General features: G+C 51.0%; 3 protein-coding genes across 6 annotated transcripts; 2 read left to right on the forward strand and 1 right to left on the reverse strand.

Annotated features, from left to right (window-relative positions):
• The first annotated feature begins 110 nt into the window (after positions 1-110).
• On the forward strand, positions 111-5,041 carry spred2a (sprouty related EVH1 domain containing 2a). The gene is made up of 6 exons (XM_028402013.1): positions 111-471; positions 2,386-2,560; positions 2,638-2,806; positions 2,888-2,952; positions 3,949-4,104; positions 4,184-5,041. The coding sequence occupies exons 1-6, from the start codon at positions 446-448 to the stop codon at positions 4,874-4,876; spliced, it is 1,284 nt and encodes a 427-aa protein (XP_028257814.1). The 5' UTR covers positions 111-445; the 3' UTR covers positions 4,877-5,041.
• Positions 5,042-7,139: 2,098 nt separating this feature from the next.
• On the reverse strand, positions 7,140-11,977 carry actr2a (actin related protein 2a). 4 transcript variants are annotated; one of them, XM_028401986.1, is made up of 10 exons: positions 11,926-11,977; positions 10,795-10,937; positions 10,114-10,224; positions 9,795-10,010; positions 9,649-9,721; positions 9,319-9,455; positions 9,030-9,179; positions 8,810-8,955; positions 8,607-8,739; positions 7,140-8,463 (listed from the first exon to the last, which is right to left on the reverse strand). In XM_028401986.1, exons 2-10 carry the CDS (start codon positions 10,840-10,842, stop codon positions 8,293-8,295), a joined length of 1,185 nt encoding a protein of 394 aa, XP_028257787.1. In that variant the 5' UTR covers positions 10,843-10,937; positions 11,926-11,977; the 3' UTR covers positions 7,140-8,292. The 4 variants fall into 4 exon arrangements, with proteins under 4 accessions (XP_028257787.1, XP_028257795.1, XP_028257779.1 ...); XM_028401994.1 differs by lacking the exon at positions 10,795-10,937 and having other exon boundaries at positions 11,926-11,945; XM_028401978.1 differs by lacking the exon at positions 11,926-11,977 and having other exon boundaries at positions 10,795-11,330.
• LOC114433451 (ras-related protein ORAB-1) lies at positions 11,364-15,768 on the forward strand. The gene is made up of 6 exons (XM_028402023.1): positions 11,364-11,504; positions 12,524-12,596; positions 12,699-12,794; positions 12,882-12,977; positions 13,252-13,383; positions 14,722-15,768. Exons 1-6 carry the CDS (start codon positions 11,491-11,493, stop codon positions 14,917-14,919), a joined length of 609 nt encoding a protein of 202 aa, XP_028257824.1. The 5' UTR covers positions 11,364-11,490; the 3' UTR covers positions 14,920-15,768.
• Positions 15,769-16,628: the final 860 nt, after the last annotated feature.

Below are 16,628 nucleotides of genomic sequence, written 5' to 3' on the forward strand. Positions count from 1 at the left end.
AATAAAGATTTATATCTTTATTATTGTTATTATTATTAGAGGGGGCACGTGACTCTGCGGTCCTTCGGGTCTGACGTCAGCCCCTCCGGTTCTGAATCCAACATGGAGTAAGGAGGAGATGGGGCTCATCCGGGGCCGTCCTCACCGACAACAGCGCACCATCTGCGGCCACCGCGTTTCAGGCCGGTCCGGCGAAGGAGGAGGAGGAGGAGGAGGAGAAGAGGTGTAGGAGAGGTGGAGGCTGGATGCGCTGCGGTAGCCTGACTGAGGAGTGAAAGCAGGAGCAGAAGGAGCAGGAGCAGGAGGAGGAGGAGGAGAGGGATCAGCGGAGACACAACACGCCGGAGTCAAGAACCGAGCTGGAGCGAGCACGGGGAAACATGCAGACACCGCACCGCGCCGCCGCGACGGGAGATTGTTATTACCGGAGGTGAAAGGGAGAAACATGAGCGAGGACACGCGACCAGACGAGTGAGTCCCCCCCCCCTTCCAATTGAGGTGAAGAGAGAGAGAGAGAGAGAGAGAGAGAGAGAGGAAGCTCAGACTGAGATGGTGAAGAGAGAGAGAGAGAGAGTGAGAGAGAGAGAGAGAGAAGGTGAAGACTGGGATGGTGAAGCGAGGGGGGGGGGGTGCTGGGGCTCAGACTGAGGAGGTGAGCACACCGTATTGAAAAGGTCAATCAGCCTCCATCCGTGGGTCACATGACCGAGCCAGTGACAGGTGTTTGACTCACAGCAGACCAGGTAAAAACACAGATTAACCAATCAGAGCGCAGCTTCACACTTGATCAGCCTGATCAATGTGGCTACATTACTGCTAGCTGGTCCATGATAAATGATGCTAAGCTAATATGAAGAATTCAAAGGGATTTCTATGAGCTCTGCAAGGCAGAGGTGGTTAGCTAGCTGAGCATCACCTGCTTCATATCATCAGCTGATGTAGCATCTGGATCAGCTGCTGCTACCCCTGTGTTGACAGTAATGTTTGCAAACCAGGTGAGTTTATCCAGCATCCTGTGTAGCTTTGCTGTTAGCTTTAAACTTTGCCATGCTAACACTCAAGTGTATTGAAAAGATGGCTGATGAGGCGGCGCCACCATGTGACAAAACAGGAAAACCTGAAAATGCTTCTGCGGCATCATCAGTGTGTGTGTGTGTGTGTGTGTGTGGCAAAGGCAGTGATGACTCATGCTACACACACACACCATCTGTTTGACAGGCATGCAGAATCACATGGTGAAGGGGAGCTGTGTGTATGTGTGTGTATCAGGGTGTGTGTGTGTGTTGTATGGTGACATGATGTAGCAGAGATGTCGGAGCACGAAGGTGTCGCAGTTTTACCCGGAGCTCTGAGGGGCAGACTCCATGTTGGGCTGAGTGTCAGGACGCACTCTTTGCTGCTTTCTGTGCATGCCTCTGTGTGTGTGTCTGTGTGTGTGTGTGCGATGCTCATCACAGGATGCAGTGTGAGAACCCATTGCTGATGTTTGGTGTCCACTGAAGAACGTTCTCAGAGCGACTCTGAGGAAGGAGCAGGCTGAAGGTTTGACCTCAGTGAGGAGGCGGGGCTGACCCTGTTGCTAGTGACACATTGTTTCAGGAGATGTGATTGGCTGACAGAAGAACATGAGAACATGTTCCTAACAATATAAACAGCCCAGAATGGACAGAGACATGAAGGCTGTAGATGATGATCATCATTATCATCACCAACACAGAGGGCTTGGATGTAGCTGGCTCAGCTGTCACCACCTTTCTGTGGCTGCTGTCTGTTACATGGAGGCGCTGGTTGGAGCAGATTCACCTGCAAACAAAATGGAAACAGGTGAAAGAAGGCAGAGACCAGACTGGACCGAGGAGCAGAGCTCACTGAGTACAGTAAGCTGAGCAGAGGACAAACATTCAGCCAGTTATTACGGTACAGTTATTATGATAGAGTCAGAGACAGACATGAGAGGACACAGCAGCAGGTCAGCGCCTCCTTCCTCCTGGTTTAAGTGAGAACAGTGATGGTGTGTCTTCAGTCTAAGGTGAGGTCACAAACATCATGCTGCTCCGTCTGATCTGCAGAGTTCTAACAGCTCACTGTCCTCTCTGTCCTCTCTGTTTAGGGGACTCCTCTCTACTCTACAGGTTTAAGACCTCTTTGAGGGCTGAGGTGTTTGGTGAATCACTTTAATCTTTAATAGGATTTAGTCTTAATTATAAGGGGAAACTCTGAGAAAACATCTTAACTCTGAGGTTTTTCTCACTAAGGGGAACTCTTAGTGCTGAGGGTCTTTGTGAATCCGGCCCCAGGTCTGTGTGCTCCACGCACCGGACCATACCTAGAGTCAGAACCATAGCAGCATGTATTGATCGGGCTCTGTGCATGTGTGTGTTGCAGTGACAGCTACATCGTACGCGTCAAAGCGGTGGTCATGACCAGAGACGAGTCGAGCGGCGGCTGGTTGGCGCAGGACGGCTGTTTGAGCAGAGTGGGTGTGTGCAGGCTGCTGCCCGCCGACCTGCCGGGACGCAATGCGTTCCTCATCCACGGGGAGCGCCTGAAAGACAAGCAGGTGGGCCCGCCCCCCATGTTAGAGTCAGTGTTTATTGATCCTACAGCTGATTCACGGGTGGATGTTTGTTTCATCAGGTCATCCTGGAGTGCTTCTTGAAGAAGGACCTGGTCTACACAAAGGCCACGCCCACATTCCACCACTGGAAGGTGGACAACAGGAAGTGCGGGCTGACCTTCCAGAGCCCGGCCGACGCCCGAGCTTTTGACCGTGGGGTGAGGAAGGCTCTGGAGGACCTGACAGAAGGTACAGCCTTTAACAGCATGCAGCGGGTGGAGGCCACTGCCAGCACCATCAGCTGTCTGACATCTGCTCTCTGATCTTCAGGCTCCACCACGTCCTCATCCACGCTGCAGAATGAAGCCGAGCTTGGAGACGATGACGTCTTCACGGTGAGAAGTTTGCACCTCACGATCCAGCAGTGACGGAGGCAGGTTCAGGTGCTCTGCTGGAGCTGGCCTGTCTCTAGCACTAGGCACGCCGTGCCATTTGTGGGGAATATTTAATCCATATAATCTCATCTGTTTGCCGCCATGCTGCGGCGCCATCTTTATGCACAGGCGTGGCTACCTTAACATCAGAGGGGCGTGTTTTTAATGCCCCCGCTTTCATGTCTGAAGTCTCAGTGTGACCAGACGGAGAGGAATCAGAGGCTGCTAATCTTCATATGTCCTCATGGAGGATCATACTTGTTCTTCATCATATTGTCTGAGTTAATAAACCAGTGTAAGCAGCAGTGGAGCCCAGCCTGAAGGGGCTTCCAGCTGAGCAGGTGTCCTGGATTCTGCCTGAGAGGATGGGTTCCAGGTTAGGTGTATTCCTGAGCTCTCTGCAGACCTCCTTATGCTATGCTAACAACATGCTAACTGATGCTGAAGCCCTTCCTCTGCTGTAGTTTGATGGAGAGTCTCGTTGGGTGTCCAGTCTGGTGACGGTTCTGCAGGATGAGAGCAGGATCAGCCTGTAGTCCGTCACCGAGCTGTTTACACAGCCGGCCTCAGGCTTCTGATCATTCCCATCAGCCCCGTCTGCATCCCTGAGGAGGAGGAGGGTGTTTCCAGGAAAACCTTGTTGGAAGGATCTGGACTCTGAGGCGCTGAGGAGGACAATGTGGATGCAGGACAGGAAATAAAGCTTCCTTTTGAGGACGTGGCGTTTCCTCTGGACGCCGTGAAGGAGCAGCACGAAATGAGGCGGCTCCGAGGTGAAACCACGAAGGTGTGAATCCAAACATCCTGCTCACAGAAGTTTACGAACTTCAGCTCCTCTGATTCTGCTACTCTGAGGGTCACTGTGTGTGTGGATATTTACCCATAATTCCTTAGTGCAGCCTTGAGTCAGAGTCACACTGAGTCAGTTGTGCCCATTTCTCTTTCCTCTCTCTCCAGACCGCCACTGACAGCTCGTCCAACTCGTCCCAGAAGAGAGAGCCTGTCATTCATGCACTGGCTCCACCCAACATCTGCGAGACCCTCCGGCACCACTGCATCCTGGGACATTTCTACGAGCAGCACCGGCCCTCTGATCACTACTTCCTGGAGCAGGCAAGTGGCGTCGGGTGAAAGCTGAAAGAAAGCATAAGCTGTGATGTAAACTGTGTCCGGCTCTCTGGTGTCTCTGCAGGCGGTGCACATGTTTCCGCATCACGTCAGCTTCCAGGTGGAGGAGGAGGAGATTGTTCGCATCAACCCCCGTGAGCGAACTTGGCTTACTGGCTACGAGGACTACCGCCACGCCAACTCCACACGAGACAAACTCACACAGCTTCACCACGCCGATACCTGTGTCCACTTTACCAAGAGCAAGCTGGCCCAGCGTGACTACACCTACCCGTATCCGCTGAGCCGCGAGGTGCAGCAGGGCTGTAACGGTAAGGCTGGGTGCCTGGAGCTGGGTGGCAGCTGCAGAGCCGTGGTGACGGTGCAGCCACGGGCCCTGCAGCCCACAGGAAAACAGCGGACGGCTGATGGGGAGCGCCTGAGGTGCGTTTACTGTCAGGACACGTTCAACCACAAGGACAACGGGCGGGGCCGCTGCCAAGAGGCACCTGACCCCATCCAGACCTGCATCCGGCGGGTCAGCTTCATGTGGTGTGCCGACAGCCTGCTGTACCACTGCATGTCCGACCCAGAGGGCGACTACTCGGACCCGTGTTCCTGCGACACCAGCGACGAGCGCTTCTGCCTGCGATGGACGGCGTTGGTGGGTCTGTCGCTGCTGGCGCCCTGCATGTGCTGCTACGCCCCTCTCAGGGCGTGCTACCACTGCGGTGTGGCCTGCCACTGCTGTGGTGGGAAACACAAAGCGGCGGGCTGAGGCATCATGGGCCCCATCCGTGTGTCAGAGACAAAAAGGACTCATCGGAGAAGAAGAGGAAGTGGAGGCAGGGGGTTTGAATATTCTGGTTTGTTTTCGAAGGATGGGGGGGGGGGTCTGCTGAGGACCATCTGAACATACATGTGGACTCTATGCATTGCATGTACACTCAACAAAAATATAAACGCAACACTTTTGTTTTTGCTCCCATGTTTCATGAGATGGACTTGAAGATCTAAACTTCATTCCAGATACACAATATTACCATTCCTCTCAAACATTGTTCACAAATCTGTCTAAATGTGTGATAGTGAGCACTTCTGCTTTGCTGAGATAATCCATCCCACCTCACAGGTGTGCCACATCAAGATGCTGATCTGACATCATGATTAGTGCACAGGTGTACCTCAAACTGCCCACAATAAAAGGCCACCCTGAAATGTGCAGTTTTGTCTCACAGCAAAATGCCACAGATGCCACAAGCATTGAGGGAGCGTGCAATTGGCATGCTGACAGCAGGAATGTCAACCAGATCTGTTGCTCGTGCATTGAATGTTCATTTCTCCACCATAAGCCGTCTCCAAAGGCGTTTCAGAGAATATGGCAGTACATCCAACCGGCCTCACAACCGCAGACCACGAGTAACCACACCAGCCCAGGACCTCCACATCCAGCAGGTTCACCTCCGAGATCGTCTGAGACCAGCCACTCAGACAGCTGCTGAAACAATTGGTTTGCATAACCAAACAATTTCTGCACAAACTGTCAGAAACCGTCTCAGGGAAGCTCAACTGCATGCTCGTCGTCCTCATCGGGGTCTTAACCTGACTCCAGATCGTCGCCGTAACAGACTTGAGTGGGCAAATGCTCACATTCGATGGCGTCTAGCACGTTGGAGAGGTGTTCTCTTCACGGATGAATCTCGGTTTACATTGTTCAGGGCAGATGGCAGACAGCGTGTGTGGCGTCGTGTGGGTGAGCGCTTTGCTGATGTCAATGTTGTGGATCGAGTGGCCCATGGTGGTGGTGGGGTCATGGTATGGGCAGGCATCTGTTATGGACGAAGAACACAGGTGCATTTTATTGATGGCATTTTGAATGCACAGAGATACCGTGATGAGATCCTGAGGCCCATTGTTGTGCCATACATCCATGAACATCACCTCATGTTTCAGCAAGATAATGCACGGCCCCATGTTGCAAGGATCTGTACACAATTCTTGGAAGCTGAAAATGTCCCAGTTCTTGCATGGCCAGCATACTCACCGGACATGTCACCCATTGAACATGTTTGGGATGTGCTTGACCGGCGTATACGACAGCGTGCACCAGTTCCCACTAATATCCAGCAACTTCGCACAGCCATTGAAGAGGAGTGGACCAACATTCCACAGGCCACAATAGACAATCTGATAAACTCTATGCGAAGAAGATGTGTTGCACTGCATGAGGCAAATGGTGGTCACACCAGATACTGACTGGTTCTGAGTCCCCAGACCGCCAATAAAGCAGAAACAAAATGCACATTTCAGGGTGGCCTTTTATTGTGGGCAGTTTAAGGTACACCTGTGCACTAATCATGATGTCAGATCAGCATCTTGATGTGGCACACCTGTGAGGTGGGATGGATTATCTCAGCAAAGCAGAAGTGCTCACTATCACACATTTAGACAGATTTGTGAACAATGTTTGAGAGGAATGGTAATATTGTGTATCTGGAATGAAGTTTAGATCTTCAAGTCCATCTCATGAAACATGGGAGCAAAAACACAAGTGTTGCATTTATATTTTTGTTGAGTGTATGTTCACATGTGCTCACTGTTTTTTTAAAGGCTGATTCTGTGTGTTTCTGTCAGTATGTGAGCTAACAGGCTCAGTCCTCCTCAACGGACTGATTCAGCAGTAAGCTGCTGAACGCTCAGTCAGCCACTGTGAGCAGTGCTTAGCTTAGATGCTGCTCTAGCATGAAGCTGATGTTTCAGTCACAGAACGCAGTGATCAGCTTCAGGGCAGTCACACAGACTGCTCCTATTCCTGCCAGGGATGCAGTTCAGCTAGCTATGCTAGGCTAACTACATCCAGATACTGTACACACTCGGATCCTTCCTACCTGACCCTACCTGCCGATGAACCAGCACGCCTGACGACAGACTGATGAGCCTGATGAAGCACGCCTTCAGTGTGACGTTCAGGGTTACAGAAAAACACTCGGAACAACAGGAGTCTCGTTTGTTTCACCTGCTCAAATGAAAAACAAGAAAACTCTCATAAAACATGTCTTTAATTTAAAAACCTTCAGTCAGGATAGTTGAAAACAAGCGATTCAGGGGTTAAACAAAGACAAACATGTGCTCTCACCCTGCTTTAAGGCGACCTGTGCAGGAACAAATGGCCCTGAAACGTAGAAAGAATAAGCCCCGCCCCTTCCTGTAAGATGTAATGTCATTGATCAGTGAGAGACTAATAATTGATGATTCCATCCTAACTGTGCTGTGAATTACACACATGGAGTTTAACATGAGATCAGCTGAAAATGGAGGGACCAGATGTCAGTCATGAGTCTGCCTGTCTGTGGTGAGGAAGGTGAACTGTCTGTCTGTTAAAGGAAAGTGCCTGAAGCCTCCTCTTCATCGTGACACTTCACAGAATAACTTCATCACTTTGTGTTTTTTATATGTAGTTCACATTTTGACTAATGTGAAACAGATGATATATACAGTACATGTATCAGGTGTATGATGTACATTTCAGTTCTATTTTTTTATTGTTTCTAATATGATGGATGTAAAAGAGACAAAATATAAATACACTTCATCTGGAGACGGAAGAAAACCACTTGTTGTTGGACTCACTGAGAGTGTGCAGGAAGGCCTCAGGTGGTGGAACTGTGTGTGTGCGTGCAGTGGCTCTGTACACGATGCTGTGACAGTCTGACGGCGGCTGAGGGATGACACGCGTTGAAGGATATGGCCTCCTTCAACACGAGACCAAACGTATCAACATCGACCGCACAGACGGCTGCCTGCTCTAGTGGGGGTGGGGGGGGGTGTGTGTTCACCATGGCCTCCAGTGCAGGAGCGGGCTGTTCCTTTAAGGGTCACATGGTTAGATCGACACGGCTCCCATATCTGCGCCGTTAGCTTAACCCTGTAGAAAGGGTCAGTCAGCTGATTCACAGCATCCGTCACCATGGTTACAGTCTCTGACGGGAAGTCTAGGGTTCCTGTGTCTCTGCAGGAAAACCTTTAAAATGAAGGCGACTCAAAAATCAGTGAAACGGGCTAACATGCTAACTGCTAACTTTTGACTGAGGCCTGCCTGAATTACTGGGAGGTACCGTCGAGTGCTGTGTTATTACTGGCTTACAAAGATCAGGGGTGTGTGTGTGTGTGTGTGTGTGTGTGTGTGTGTGTGTTCTATCTGACAGTAACGCCCAGCTTCTCCAGCACACGTGTCCCTTTCTCCTGGTAGTCCTCCCTTGTCATCCAGAAGTTGTCCTTGTCCTTCATGATGTCTGCCAGCACGGCACCCCCCAGGAACACCATGTGTTTACGCCGGGGCGGGTCCTCGATCCTGATCTTAAACTTCTGAAGAGGAGAGCAAACAGAGAAGAGAACATGCTGAAGGCTCTGCAGCAGCTGATTGGTCCTCAGAGAGGACCTGCTGTCACATGGTCAGGGACAGCAGGTGTCTTTGTGCCATTTTTTGGGTTTTCAGGCTCTGTGCTCACCGACAGCTTGTCGACATCTCCTTTTAGCACTCGCTCTAGGTACAGCTGTTTGAGCTCGCGCTCCAGACGGGACGGCAGTCCGGGATACATGGTGGAGCCTCCAGACAGGACGATGTGCTTATAAAACTCCACCCTGATCACAGGAACACGCTGGCTCAGAAACATCAGCTTCAAAAGCACAAGAAAGGAAGAGCACCGCTCACCTGGTGTCAATATCTGCGGCCTGGATGGTGTTAAAGAGCAGCTCAGCCACGCCCACCCCCTCCACATTAATGAGGTGTGGCTGAAAGAGAGCCTCGGGGGCTTCGAACCTCTCACCGCCCACCTTGATAACCCTGCCATCTGGGAGCTGAGGACACACACAAAACTTCACCGAAACATTCTCACATCTAGACGAAGCTTACGGGTGGCGCCCGTGCTTACTGTGTACGACTCCACCAGCACCGTGGTCTCCAGCGCCAGCTTCTGCTCCTGCTCCACATTGTACCCAACATAGCACAGCTTCTCCTTCATCATCCGCACCGTCTCAAAGTCCGCCGAGTGGTTAAAGGCGTAACCTCGCAGCAGCAGCAGCTGGTGGACAGGCAGGACACACACACACACACTGTCCTCACAAACATCAGGAACATGGTGGGCAGGCAGGACACACACACACACTGTCCTCACAAACATCAGGAACATGGTGGGCAGGCCTCCTGGCTGCAGCTGGTACCTTGATGAGGTAACGTGTTATGTCCCTTCCTGCGATGTCCAGGCGTCTGGTCAGGTGGGGCAGGGAGAAGCCCTCATACACCGGGCAGATGTGAGTGACACCATCCCCAGAGTCGACCACCACACCAGTGAGCAGGCCTGAAACACAAAGCTGTGTCGCATCAGAGGCAGCCAGCACACTGCCAGCAGCACCCCCTGCTGGCTACACTTAGCAAGAAACACATGCTCTGGTTCCAATAATGTGTCACAGAGAGCAGGAGGTGCACCATAGCAACCACAGGCTAACCTCATGTTAGCATGCAGCTAATGAGCAGACCGGAGGCTGACCCACCCTGAGCGTAGAGCGTGAGCACGGCCTGGATGGCCACGTAAACTCCGGTGAACTGATATGTTTCAAACATCACCTGTCAACAGAGGAAAACATTAGCACTCAGAGGCATGGAGGAGGTGCAGCGCTCCACCAGCACAGACACCTACCTCGATGATCTTCTCCCGGTTCTTGGTGGGGTTCATGGGCGGCTCCGTCAGCAGGATCTTGCAGTCGCGTGAGTCGATGTTGAGTTTCTCTGGGCCAAAGGTGTAGTCCCACAGGTGCTTCATGTCGTCCCAGTTCCTGACGATGCCGTTCTCCATGGGGTAGTTCACCTCCAGCATGGAGCGCAGCTCACTGGCCTCGTCCCCGACCATCAGGTCCTGTGTAAGGTCAAAAGTCAACAGCGTGGATGTAACGTCAGTTGTTATCACAGTGACTCGCACACACAGAGCTGCCTCCAGCTGTGAATGAAGGAGGGGTTACCTTGATCTCAATGTTTCCGACTTTAGCCGTGGAGCGGATGATCGGCCGGCCGACCAGAGCCGGGAAGATGTGTTCGGGGAAGTTGGAGCCTGCATAGCCGCACTTCACAAACTGAGAAAGAGGAACAAGGATGTTAGAATCCACCCAGAGGGCCCACTCTGTGCTGCTCTGTCTGGATCACACACTCCTCCATTCCTGCTCCAACTGAACCCTGACCTCCTCCTCATTTTAAAGGTTTGAAGCTCTGTGTGTTACATGAGGGACAGACTGACACTTCCTGATGATGCAGCAGGTGAGGAGGTCACCTGTTTATCGAGGGCGGGGCCAATGAGCTAACAGCTAACACACAGATAGCTCTCAAGAAAATAAAGTTTATAAGTCTGATGGAAGGAACTTTACTTCCCTGAGCGTGTGTTTGCTGCTGTGCTCTTTACAACTCCTGCAGAGGTGGAGCAGCATCAACAGGTCGGGTTCCGGATAAAGCGGCAGTCAGCAGCTGATGGAGTCCAGCTGCAGGCTGAGCTCATCCGGCTGACTCACACATTCCTCGCACAGGCTAACGTTGTGCTAGCTTCCTGACACTTCCTGTTTGTAGCTCAGGCTCCATCAGACTGCACCTCCGGTGAACCGACAGGCGGGCTCCCGGTTCACCGGCCCCCGTCCGTCCGTCCTCACACTCACCCCGGTGCCATTGTCACACACGACGACCTTCCTCCCCTGGCCGTCCATGTTTGATCCCGTATCCAGCAGCAGCCTCCTCCCGCCCGCAGCCTCCGCCAAGCGCACCGAGCCGCCGGAAGCTCCCGCAGCAACATCTGTCGCCCCTTCACAATAAAAGCCTCCTGTGTCATTCAGTTCCGCTCCAGCTCCAGGGCCTCCTATCACTCCGTCCTCTCTCATTTTCCATTTTCTCACGCTTTTGTCTTCATTTTTACTCACCGGTGGCCAGCAGCAGCACACTGTTTACATACTTTCTGTAACGCATTCTGTTCTATGTTATTATTTAGGACTGTGTTTGTCCTTTCTGTACTTTGCACCTTGTCTTATTCTGCTACCTTGGCGCTACTGGATCACACGGGTCAATAAAATGCTCTCTCTCTTATTGCTAGTCACAAAACGTCATAATTTATCATCAGAGGTCTTTGTAAACGCCCACTATCACGAGACTACACTACCCATGAATCCTATCGTCTGGTATTTCCGGGTAGGTAACCAGACAGCCATATTTGATTCGATTATGCTGTTCTGGCTGCGACAACCAGTTTAGCCAGTTCCCGAGAAAAAAACGAGTCTTTGACTGCGCGTCAGTTTGAGATTCACCGGCGACAAACTTCAGCTGCACCCACCGCGACGACACCTTCCCACCTATAGACAACCATGAATCCCGAATAGTAAGTGGCCGTTTTTTGCGATGACAGGTCCGGTTGAGCTGTCAGCTAGCTGTAAGCTAAGCTAAGCTAACGCCAGCTAGCCGGGCGGACCGGTAGACTGTACAAAATGAACGTCAGCTGCTTTGTCTTCAGTGCTAGGTTAGCGGGCTGTTCGCAGTGTCAGCTGACAGCGGTGATATCGACCACCGAGCTGACGCCTGTTAGCGCTTTCTGGTCAATGTGGCGCAGATGAAATGGACGTAATGTTTGTTTTCCGTTAATTCTGTTTCTTTACGCTCGCTTTAACGCAAAAGGAAGCGGCGCTCGGTGCTAGCAGGCTAACTGCTACGTAACGTCACAACGGACCGGAGGATTTATTTACTGAGAGAACAGGCTCGGGTCCAGTGACAAGTGACACACTGATAGTGGAGGAAACACGAACCGTGCGAACAGAATCCACTGTTAGCGGCTCTCAAACGGGAAGTCAGCTCGTCTGGTCCTGGGGGGGGGGAGTTATTGGGTAATATCTGTGTTACTTCATGACGAGGCTGTGACAGACGGATACATCCACGTCACAGATCAATCTGAGGAGAACCGTTTTAAGTTTATTGATCAGTTATTGGAACATTAAAAAAAGGTCTCCGCTGTGTCCTGGAGTCTGAAACTGATCACAACAAACACAGAGAAAAAGCTCATGTTTACGAAACATTAGTAATAATCGACACGTTAGATTTTATATTTAGACATCTAGTCAAAGAAAACAATGAAAGCTCTGATGACGTCACAGCATATCCATTTTAAAAAACGGTACCCTGCAGAGTAATGAGCCTGACGTCACTGTGAGGTTTTGCTGAAGCTGCAGTCTGTGGTGAACACTGATAAATAACTGACCTCTGACCTCTGTAACTGATCTATGACTGAGTAAAGCGTGGCGTCGGAGCACTTCTCCTGTGTTACCATGACTCCAGTGAATGTTGTTGTTGTTGTTGTTGTATTTCTGCCTCCTTCTTGTGGTGTCATCACACATTGTGTCCTCACAGTGACTATTTATTCAAACTGCTCCTGATCGGGGATTCTGGTGTGGGAAAGTCCTGTCTCCTCCTCCGGTTCGCAGTAAGTTTCCAGCTGCTGTTTTTTTTACCTGTCAGCACTGTGATGGTTGATAACCCTGACCCACACACCTGTCTGTCTGTGTGTGTGTGTGTGTGATCCCAGGATGACACGTACACAGAGAGCTATATCAGCACCATCGGTGTGGACTTCAAGATCAGGACCATTGAGCTGGATGGGAAGACCATCAAACTTCAGATAGTAAGGAGGCCTGTGTGATGGGAGTGATGATCAGTGTGTGAACGCTGTGTGTTGTTTGGACTGAGCAGTTCTGCTTTGCCTCCTCAGTGGGACACAGCCGGGCAGGAGCGCTTCCGCACCATCACATCCAGTTACTACAGAGGAGCTCACGGCATCATAGTAGTGTATGATGTGACAGACCAGGTCAGTGCTTCCTGACACACACACACCAGTTTTTATCTGTACTACAGTAACATTAAAGGCGTTCAGTAAAAACTGGCTCATGTTACATTGTGCAGCTGAGTGCTGTGTGTCTGTGGGGGTCACACACACACACACACACAGTGACTCCACAGCTCTACTAGTGGCTGAAAACTCCTGACCTGCACTCGGGTTCAGACCCGTGAAGCTCTGTCAGTAGCACACAGATACGCTGCAGATACATCAGTGTTAATGTCACTCTGCATCCCGCCATCAGGAGTCCTTCAATAACGTCAAACAGTGGCTGCAGGAGATCGACCGCTACGCCAGCGAGAACGTCAACAAGCTGCTAGTAGGCAACAAGTGTGACCTCACAACGAAGAAGGTGGTGGATTACACCACAGCTAAGGTAAGCAGCCGTGGAGGTGCCACTCCATCCAGTCTGTGTTCATACCAGCAGCAGCTGTAACAGTCTGAAGCACATGCCACGGCAATCTGCTCCTGCCTGTTCCACTCCATTCTTACAGGCTGCAGGCTGCTATCTGCTGCCTGCAGCCATTATGTGTTTGACCAGCCACACATTCTATCACAGAGTTCCTGCTATGCAGACGCACACAGAACAGAACTTAATGCTCCCAGTGAAGATGCTCAGGAGACCAAACACACCAAGTGTGTGCGATTTCTCTGCATTCATTAACCCCATCCTGACTGGGGAAGTTCAATCCAGCTAGAGTGGGATCCAGACTGCTTTTAAACCAGATATGTTCAGACCTGTTTTCAGTGCTGTTGCACAGATGCGCTCAGTCTGGCCCTATCTGGCATCTTTGCTGTCCTCCAAACCACTAGGTGTCACATCGGAAACTTCATATCCCATTCAGAGCGGGTAGGACAGGGTGCACACATGCTGTCTGCATTTTCTTCCATTTTCCTCGGTGGTCTAAAACGTTGATGGTTCAAAAATGAACTCTGGGCAAAAGTATTCGTAGTTCGACGGATGTTTACACACGGCTTTGTACGTGACCCGGATACTGTCCCCATGCTGTCACTAGCCAGATTCGCTAGATCTGTGTTCAGACCTGAGCCAGATTTCAGTGAATCCAGCTTTACCAGGATTTGCACTGTTCAGATCAATCCGACCAGAGCGGGGTACAGCCTGAATCCTGCTGTAGCCAGATGTAACAGCATTTTATATAATCTAACCGACCACATCAGGAAGGAGGGAGGCAGGCAGAGCAGCTGTTCTCAGAGTGGAAGGTGAGGAGCTACTCTGTGTGTGTTGATGGAGGAAACAGAGGTTTTTAGTACCTGCTCTGTGACCCAGCCTGACACATGCAGGGAGGACAGTAACCATCAGGTCAACAGTAGATCACTGTGATGTGAGTCTCACAGGAGCTTGTAACATCACACAGACACACACTTCAGAAACTCTTCAGAAACATGTCTGCTGGGACTGGGACGCACTGCTTACATTCCACAGTTGTTTCTAGAATGTTGAAAGTCCAGGATAGGATGCATAGCTGAAAAATCAGTGAAGAACTGCAGCACCTCAGGTAAGCTGAGCTCCTCACAGGGCTCCTCACAGAGCTCCTCACTGGGCTCCTCACAGAGCTCCTCACTGGGCTGGCAGCTGTGTGATGGCATCAGGGTGTGGTGGCAGCTGCTGCTGGTCTGCACTGACAAGATGGACCTGCAGAGGGCTTGGGTTCATCGTTAACAGCAGCTTTCAATCATCTTTTCTTCTCTCCAGGAATTCGCCGACAACTTGGGCATCCCCTTCTTGGAGACCAGCGCCAAGAGTGCCACCAACGTGGAGCAAGCCTTCATGACCATGGCAGCCGAGATCAAGAAGAGGATGGGACCCGGGGCCACGGCGGGCACATCAGAGAAGTCCAACGTCAAGATCCAGAGCAAGCCTGTCAACACCTCATCCGGAGGCTGCTGCTGAGACCCCAGACCAGCCACAACTTGACCCCGCCCCCGCCCCCGCACCCACGCCCAGTCTCAATGTTACCATGCTCCACAGGATAGAGAGAGAGAGGGAGAGAGAGGGAGGCTTCGAGTGGATTGGTTTGTAATTGTATGTGTGCAGCTACAACACCAGACTCCCACGCACCCTTTCAAAGTCAGCAATAGGACATAAGCCCACCCGAGCCCACCAGAACCCACCAGCCCCCTGCACCCAAACACACAGAACCCACCTGCACCCAAACACACACACAGCTGTTTTTATCTGAGTGGGAGTTACCAATGAAACGCAGCTTGTCTTTATTTAGTCGCCCCGCTGACACAGAGTCTCTGACTCCGCCCACACAGACAACACGTCCAATGCAGCACATGCTTACAGGCGCATCATGCATGTCACACCGAACACACGCTCACCGCGTCGCCCCTGAAACGACGTGCCTTTGTGGCAGGAGATTCACTCGACATTCATGCCTTGGTGCTCTCGTGTTGTTGGCACACGCCCACTCTGTATGATAGCAGTAAACATTCCTCTGTCTGTGTATATATGTGGCTGTGTGTGTGTTCTGCTGGTACTCATGATCCTATAAGCATGTGCTACATTGGGGAGCGTGTGTGTTTCTCTGTAACATTTCTGACCAACAGCACAACCACGACCGGAGAAGTGACACCACCACCATCTGTAAACTGTATATATTTATACATAAATGTAAGAGGTGATTTGTGAAGCGAATGACATGATGAACAGCTGGAAATGTGACCTGTCGCTGTGGACATGACATTTTTGTGGCACAACGTCTACTATTAAAACTATGAAGGAGATCTTTGATAAGAGTTGGTCCTGGTGCAGTTTGTTTTCTTCAGTCCAGCCAGCGGAGAGCTCAGAGGACTCACGACCTTTGACCAGACACATGCCAACCGTGCTGACTGTAGTCACACATTAAACAGCTGCAGTATGCACGTGTTCAGGTAAAACACACCCACCTCTCTACATCACCTCCTCCACCTGCCGTGCTGTGATCATCAGAGGTCAGTCAGATCCGGTATTGATCATGTATCGGAGCTGAATGTAAACAGACTGATGTCCTCTGGTCTTTCGGACAGCTGAAGCTGATTTAGCCCATAAAACACTAGCATGCTGCTAACGGCTGCTGATTGGTCAGTTCAGATTAGTTCTGATGGGGACAGGAGGTCCTCCCTCCATGGCAGCCGGAGTCCTCACATATATATATATCTCTATAGGGGCTCTGCTGCTGCTGGCTGATGTGTCCAATCAGAGTGGAGGATGCTGGGAAGAGGCTCCTGGTGACATCACTGATAGTTATAGATTAAGATTTTATGACTATTATTAACTTTATTGATCAGAAAAGATGTAAAAACCAAAGCGCCCCCTAGGGGACAGGAGCCTGAAAGAGTGGGAGGACCCGTTCACCCCTCAAAACATGACTATGAGGATCAAACTGATTCATATTTTCTTCATACACATGTTCTTTGGAAGACTAAAACATTATGTGGCCTGCGATCGGGTTTCCTCACGGAGAAATATAGCCCGGTGTGACACAGTTTTCACACACAGGTTCAACAGGTGTCCCTGCAGGTCCGTCACATCACATGTTACTGCCTCAGCCTCCATAACATCATATATCTCTGGACTATAAAACCAGTTTGTGCATAAAAGAATTAAAAACAAAC

This window comes from Parambassis ranga, chromosome 1, assembly GCF_900634625.1.
Source record: "Parambassis ranga chromosome 1, fParRan2.1, whole genome shotgun sequence".
Classification (NCBI taxonomy): domain Eukaryota; kingdom Metazoa; phylum Chordata; class Actinopteri; family Ambassidae; genus Parambassis; species Parambassis ranga.

Excerpts from the sequence above, each read along its gene's own strand:
- spred2a (XM_028402013.1), top strand. The coding sequence starts at position 446 with ATGAGCGAGGACACGCGACCAGACGA. Across the intron at positions 472-2,385 it reads GAGGACACGCGACCAGACGA|TGACAGCTACATCGTACGCG; the intron begins GTGAGTCCCCCC and ends TGTGTGTTGCAG. Across the intron at positions 2,953-3,948 it reads GAGACGATGACGTCTTCACG|ACCGCCACTGACAGCTCGTC; the intron begins GTGAGAAGTTTG and ends CTCTCTCTCCAG.
- actr2a (XM_028401978.1), bottom strand. The coding sequence starts at position 11,013 with ATGAGAGAGGACGGAGTGATAGGAGGCCCTGGAGCTGGAGCGGAACTG. Across the intron at positions 10,011-10,113 it reads TCGGAAACATTGAGATCAAG|GACCTGATGGTCGGGGACGA; the intron begins GTAACCCCTCCT and ends GACCTTACACAG. Across the intron at positions 9,722-9,794 it reads ACCGGGAGAAGATCATCGAG|GTGATGTTTGAAACATATCA; the intron begins GTAGGTGTCTGT and ends CTCTGTTGACAG.
- LOC114433451 (XM_028402023.1), top strand. Across the intron at positions 12,795-12,881 it reads AGACCATCAAACTTCAGATA|TGGGACACAGCCGGGCAGGA; the intron begins GTAAGGAGGCCT and ends TTGCCTCCTCAG. Across the intron at positions 13,384-14,721 it reads TGGATTACACCACAGCTAAG|GAATTCGCCGACAACTTGGG; the intron begins GTAAGCAGCCGT and ends TCTTCTCTCCAG.